Raw genomic sequence first — 6807 nt, 5'->3', positions numbered from 1 at the left:
CGACTGTATTGTGTGTGTGTATACTGACCTGGTATAAGAGACGTAAGACAGCCACTGGAGGTAGGATGGTATGGTGTCAAAGTTGACAAAGAAACCACTGAACAGAAGAATTGGTATAGTCATGACAGGACCAAGAAACACTGCCACCTGGAGGAGAAATAGAGAACTGAGGTTAGTGTGGTTCACCTATCGCATTTATAATAAAATAAATTATAAAAATAATTTTTAAAATATACAGTCCCATATATACTGTTATATCAGTATTTTACGCATTGAAAAATATATCTTTCTACAAGTACAGTACTGTTTCTACTTCAGATTTTCACCTATCACGGAGGTTTTGGAACATAACAAATAACCTTGATAGTCGAGGGATTACTGTGTGTGTGTATATAAAGTGGGAGAGAGAGATATGGGTGGAGTGACATAAAATAATATTACCTGTAGTGATGTTGCTGCTCCAATTAAGAGTCCCATGGATTGGGCCACCAAAGATGTCTGGGTTGCTAACGTCATGAACATGAAGAAGCGGAGGAAGTCACATGGCTGTGAGGTCATCCAGTACACTATACTGCCATACACAAGGGGCAGGATCACCTGTAGGAGTAAAGGGTGATAGGGAGAGGAAAAGAAACAGTGAGAGGTGTTATATTTTATGGTTGATATATGTGGTGTAATAGAGCGTCTTGTTTAAGGATATAATGATTTTGGATGTGAGGAACACATCAACAGACAGGCAAGATGATATGAGAATTAGACTGATGCAGAGGTTGGTATGAAGAGACATTAAGACAACTGAAGTTAATCAAAATCATAGATTAAATGTAAGATGGTGGGAGTAAGAAGAGTAGTAATGATAGAGATGTAATGATGACAATTGTGATGCTGCTGCTACTAATGATATCAATATTGTTAATGATGGTGATACTGAAGAGAGGATGATGATAATAGCAGATGGTGGTGGTGGTGGTGGGTGTAATTTCAGAAGTGTTAAAAATGGTGACAATGTGATAATTACCTGGAAAGGCATATCAGCCATTGTTTTTGCAAGGTAATAAGCTTTCAGGCTGTACCAATAATTCAAATGTTCACGTACAAATACTGACAATTCCATGGGAACTGGAACAAAGAGAGGGAGAAGATGCATTCAAAGTTGACAGATATTAGACAGCAACTATATAAACATACATACATATATATATATATATATATCAATTCAAATGTACAGAAACAAAAGACAAAGACAAGTTGAGAGAACAACATGCTGGAGCACTGCCCTTAGTCGAACAAATCGACCCCCACCAGGACTTATTTTTTGTAAGCCTAGTACTTATTTTATCGCTCTCTTTGGCCAAACCGCTAAGTGATGGGGATGTAAACACACCAACATCGGTTGTCAAGCAATGGTTGAGGGACAAACAGAGACACAAACACACAGCCATACATGCATATACATATATACACACAATGAGCTTCTTTCAGTTTCCTTCTACCAAATCCACACACAAGGCTCTCAATGACTTCCTATGACTTCTCTCCTCTCAACCAATATGCTACCAATCCCACGGGGCTGTCAATGACTCACCACAACAGATCTTCTGTGGCATTTTTAGACTAGACATTTTAAAAAGGCGTCCACATAAATTGCACACTAGTTTTGGTGCAGCCTGGACCATCTCTGGTGTTTAATCTTAATGAATCTTGAAATGTTTCTTCAGGCCACCTTGAAACTTGTAGATCTTGCGACATGACAAGAACAATCTTATAGCTATGTTCTATAACCAGTAGGAAGTACATGCGCAAACTAGACACTCATGTGGATATGAAATTCACTTAGTAACCACGTGGTCTTCAGTTCTATCCCATAGCATGCCATTCTGTAGCTTTCAGTCAAGTAATATTTTGTGAGAGAAATTAGGAGGTGAAAATCTGTGTGTGTGTAAAAGCATGCACGAGAGTCAACAACTAGTAAATCTTTAGAATACTTACATGTCAAAATGGTTGGCATGAGAGCTGTAAACATGAGGAAGAGCATACAGAAGAAGAGACAACCTGTGTTGTTGAAGACTTTGCTAGCTTCATTACCGATTCCCAAATAAAGTAATCCAATGAGGACGCCAACAGATACATGGGCAAGTAATCGTAGTCTGGTCAGTGTCTGGAGAGAAAGAGAAACAATGAGAAAGACATGGATTAGACATAGGGAAGATGTTTAATTACTAGGATTAATATTTTAACACAAACACACACAGGTGCATGCAATGAAGTGTGGTTAACGAGTTTGCTTTGCAATCACAAGACATGGAGGAATCTTGCCAACATTCATAACAAGCCCCATGACCAAGGTGCTACACAGTGCGATAGAATATGGGATTTCAGGAATGCCAACAGAATTGTTAATCCTTCAATCATATTGGATTTCAGGAATGTCAACAGAATTGTTAATCCTTCAATCATATTGGATTTCAGGAATGCCAACAGAATTGTTAATCCTTCAATCATATTGGATTTCAGGAATGCCAACAGAACTGTTAATCCTTCAATCATATTGTTGAACGCCACACCTTTTGAATAATTCTTTTGTTTGTGGTTAGAAATCAGTCATATTTAAATGGGGCGGGGAGACACAAAGTGGCCAAAGGTGATGACCAGAAAATATCAGTGTGTCTTATTAAAACTGTAGAAGACTGACCAAGAGTGACGAATAGTAGGAAATTCTAACCAGAAATGGTGAAAGGTAACCAAAGACTATCGAATCATTCAGCCATTTTGATTTCCCTCCCAAGACACCCCCACCCCACCACGCCATCTCCTCCTCCGCCTCATGAAAACTGTAGAAATAAAATTAAATAAATCTTACCGTATCTCGAAGAATTGTGATGAAGGTTCGAATGAAGAGAATTCTGAACTGAGTGAAACAACTTGTGGCAAAAGTGTGTAATTCATAGTCGTTCTCCTGGAATAATGAAACATTGGAATGGTGACACTGAGACAGATTATATAGCAAGGAGGGGGAAGAGATAAGATATGAGAAAGAGGTAGATTTATAATGGACACCTAACAACAGTTGTCAAACAATCAGGTCTTTCTAATTCAGAGAATCCATCAGTGGGTGACTAAGCCTATTTAATTAATAACCAAGACATTGAAATTGGCCTCCATTCCTGAGTCACACTCACAGGAGTAGAAAGATTAGTTGCACTCAACAGAGCAAATTTATGGAACATTCATTAATTTTACAGTGCTCCAACTATTTACATGTGGCCAGCTGTTCCAATACTGTGGTACCTCATTTACAGGTAGGTAGACTGTTCCTGTAGCATCACAAAACTAAATGGATTGTTCCTACCCAATAGAACTGTAGTAACGCCTGCACATGCGTAGTCTTACGCATGCGTAGAATTAAACAAGCAAGCGTTTCCCGCTCAATTCATTCTCTTTCTTGCTGGCCAGCGATTGAGCATGGACGTGTGCTAAAGCTATCTCTACATCTTTCGGACTTACACTCGACAGCTCGCTCACAACAAGAACTAAAGATGCGTTTATATGTTTACCACCTAAATAAAGTGTGTTTAAATTGTTTAGTCTGGAGTTCAGCGTTCCGTTATATTCTTTAATTTTATAGTAGAAAGTCAGGTATACAATCTAAAGATGTATAACCCACTTTCTACTAAAGTACCTTTCACAAGTAGGTGGACTGTTCTCACATTGCAGGATTTATTTGTAGCTAGGCTTACTATCTCTATACATTGGGACCTATTAACAGCTGAGTGGACTGCTCTTATAGTATTTCAGTTCTAAGTGAACTGATCCTACCCTGGAATTCTTTCACTACACCACCACCACCGTTAACAAGAACAGGAATACAACCATGACTAACACTACTAGCAGCAGCAGCAACAACAATAAAGGCATATACTTACATCTGCTTTGGTGACAATAGTCGGAGTGTTTATGTGAGGTTTAATGTGGTCCACCTGCACAGGCAGGTGATTATTGGTGTAACCATTACATAGGTTCGACAAAGCCGCAGGTTCCATTAATTTCTTCTTCTCCTCTAATTCTGGGTTCCAGTCATACTCGTGCTGGTTGTGGTGCACCATTGGTGTACCATTAACCATCATAGCTTCTTTCTCACACCGCATCAACGCTGCTTTTTCCTGGTCATTGATGACAATCTCTGGAGAAGGAAGAGGTCGGACACAGCGACCATTCTTCACAGCCAGAATCAACTGGTTCACTTTCTCAATACCATATTCTCCAACAGCAACTTCTATAGCTGTAGCCAAGAAATAACACAAACACAGTGTTAAAATAACAACACAAGAACAATAAAGTTTGATATGGTGTTAGTTTAATGCTTCAATAGAGAAAGAGAGTGACTTGACGTTTCAGACAGTTGTCCTTCATCAGGAAACCGAAAAAATAAAGTAATCGTTATGCTTGTATGAATGAGTAGACCCATGGTTCTCAACTATCTTTTGTCTATAGACCCCTTTGATTACTATTTTATTTATTCTGGTGGACCACCATAGCCATTCAATGTTTGAAAACTAGTTTTATAGAAACTGCTTCCAAAATTCCTATTTTGTTTTTCACACATTCACTTGTGTTGGTTGAATTATGTAAAATGTTTGAGAAAGAAATTTAGCTGTTTCTTCCAGTAAATACATTTACAACTAAATTTTTTCCATGGATCCTTAATTTACTGCTGTGAAATCCCTAATTTATTAATGTGCTTTGCATGGACCCCAAAAATCTTATATGAACTCCGGTGGAGAAGAAAGAGGTCTACAATTTACATGGGTGTGTATGTATATACATGTATGTGTGCGGGGTCCATAATTCACTTGGGTGTGTGTAGACACATATCTGTGTGGTTCGTAACTTATTGGGTGTGTATGTGTGAGCATGTATCTGTGTGTGTGTTTATGCACATGGTGAGGTATGAAAAGAGAGAAGAGAGAAAAAGCTGTCAAATTTACCAAAATCTGCAGGGTTGTGGTATGGTGGACAGACAACTCCTTGTTTTTCGAAATATGGCAGTAAATTGGAAACACATCCACGGTAGATACACTGACCTTCAGCCAGCATGTATAACTGAAAAGACAAACAGACAGACAAATATTTCAACTAAAATAGATGGTATTTATAAAAGATTACAATTTCTTTGTGGCTTCAATGTTTGACCACTTTTAACCCCTCTTAAACAGATCTTTCTATTTAAGCAAACCCTATTTGGATGTGGGGCTACATATACAGATAGACAAAGGGAGGCTGAGAAGGGCCAGTTAGCAACAAAACAAATAGCTCAGTTAGTAATGAAGCACAGTGGCTAGTTAGCAACAAGACAAAGTGGTCAGTTAGTGAACAAAAAAATGCAGTACCCTATTAGCAATGGGATGTAGTGCCCTGTTAGCAACAGGGTGCAATATGCAATTAGCAGTCAGGTTAAAGGAACGAGATGTGATCCTTTGGCCTGCCTAGGGAAGCAGCAACTCAGAACAAGAATTGTCTTGGACTATGGGAACCACTCTGACCCATATCAGCATGGAAAGTAGATGTAAAATGATGATGCCATTTCACCAATGTACTGACAAGACAGTCCTCCTATAAACCCATCCCACCATATCAAGGGGCAAAAAAAAGATAAAAAAACAAAGAGTAGTTACTTACATGGTCAAACATCTCAAAGAGTTTTGCACTGGGTTGATGTATAGTACAGACAACAGTTCTGCCGCCAGCAGCCAAAGACTTCAATAAAGATATACACTGATAACAGGAGGCACTGTCCAAACCACTGGAGAAAAGCAAGAGGGGAAAGAGAAAAATTTAGAAAAGGTAAAGAGTTAGATATCTGTTGAGAAACAGGAAAACTATTACAAATCATGTGTGGGAGAGAAAGAGAGAGAGAGTGTGTGTGTGTGTGTGTGTGTGTGCTGAAGACAAAAATCAAAATGTTCATTCAACAACAGATATCAAGGCCTTTCATTAAATCAACAAACTGTTTGTTCAAAAAGTATCAAAATTCAAAGTGTGTGTTTACTGAACAAATTGTCAGAGTGTCTGTCTGTTGAACAACAAAACTCAAATCACATGTCTGTTGAGCAACAAGGTTCAAAGTGTGTATCCTTTAAACAACAAGGCTCAAAGTGTCTTCTGAACAACTTTTGTCTAAGTTCAAAGTGTCTGTCTGTTGCGTAACAAGACTCAAAGCATCAGTTTATTGAATGACTTGCAACAAAGTGCCTGCCTATTCAACAACAGATATCAGAGTGTCTGTCTATTGAAAAATCAAGTTTCAAAGTGTCTATTGGACAACAGTTATCAATGTGTGTCTGTTGAACCAACAAGCATCAAAGTGTCTCTGCATTCAATAAGTGTCAGAGTCTCTGTCTATTTAACAAGAATTAAAGTAGGGGCTGAACAGCAAGAGACTGAATCTCTATTTAACAAGTATTAAGATGTCTGTTGAACAACAAATATTAAAGACTTTGTTTATTTAATAACAGATGTCAAAGTGTTTGTTTCATGAGTGAAAGCGTGGATCTGTTGAACAACAGATGTCTAAATGCACAAGTAAGAAGATAATAAAAAAGAGATGTGAAGGCATCATAAAACGATAGTTTTACCTGGTCGGTTCATCAAAGAACATAATTGGTGGGTTATTAACGAGCTCTAGAGCAATGGACAGTCTCTTTCTCTGTCCACCTGACAAGTTGCCAGTCCGTGTCTTTTTCGTCTCTGTTAGTCCAAGAGTCTCAAGAATTTCATCAACCTGAAAAACAAAAAAAAAAAACCCTATTA

General features: G+C 38.3%; 1 protein-coding gene across 3 annotated transcripts in view; it reads right to left on the bottom strand.

Annotated features, from left to right (window-relative positions):
• LOC106881225 (ATP-binding cassette sub-family G member 4) overlaps nt 1–6807 on the bottom strand; it is an 88402-nt gene that overhangs the window by 2316 nt on the left and 79279 nt on the right. For all 3 annotated transcript variants that reach the window (XR_016237694.1, XM_089338553.1, XM_014931528.3), the window contains exons 4-12: nt 6633–6778; nt 5677–5800; nt 4986–5100; nt 3924–4279; nt 2861–2956; nt 1990–2158; nt 1019–1119; nt 442–597; nt 29–147 (exon numbers count right to left, since the gene is read on the bottom strand). Coding sequence is in view for 2 of the 3 variants with exons in the window: in XM_089338553.1 (XP_089194679.1) it covers nt 29–147; nt 442–597; nt 1019–1119; nt 1990–2158; nt 2861–2956; nt 3924–4279; nt 4986–5100; nt 5677–5800; nt 6633–6778 (1382 nt within the window). In the remaining variant the exon portion in view is untranslated. The remainder of the gene's footprint in view (nt 1–28; nt 148–441; nt 598–1018; nt 1120–1989; nt 2159–2860; nt 2957–3923; nt 4280–4985; nt 5101–5676; nt 5801–6632; nt 6779–6807) is intronic.

This window comes from Octopus bimaculoides, chromosome 20 (assembly GCF_046866305.1).
Source record: "Octopus bimaculoides isolate indiv1 chromosome 20, ASM4686630v1, whole genome shotgun sequence".
Taxonomy (NCBI): domain Eukaryota; kingdom Metazoa; phylum Mollusca; class Cephalopoda; order Octopoda; family Octopodidae; genus Octopus; species Octopus bimaculoides.
This window is presented reverse-complemented; position numbering and strand designations above follow the sequence as displayed.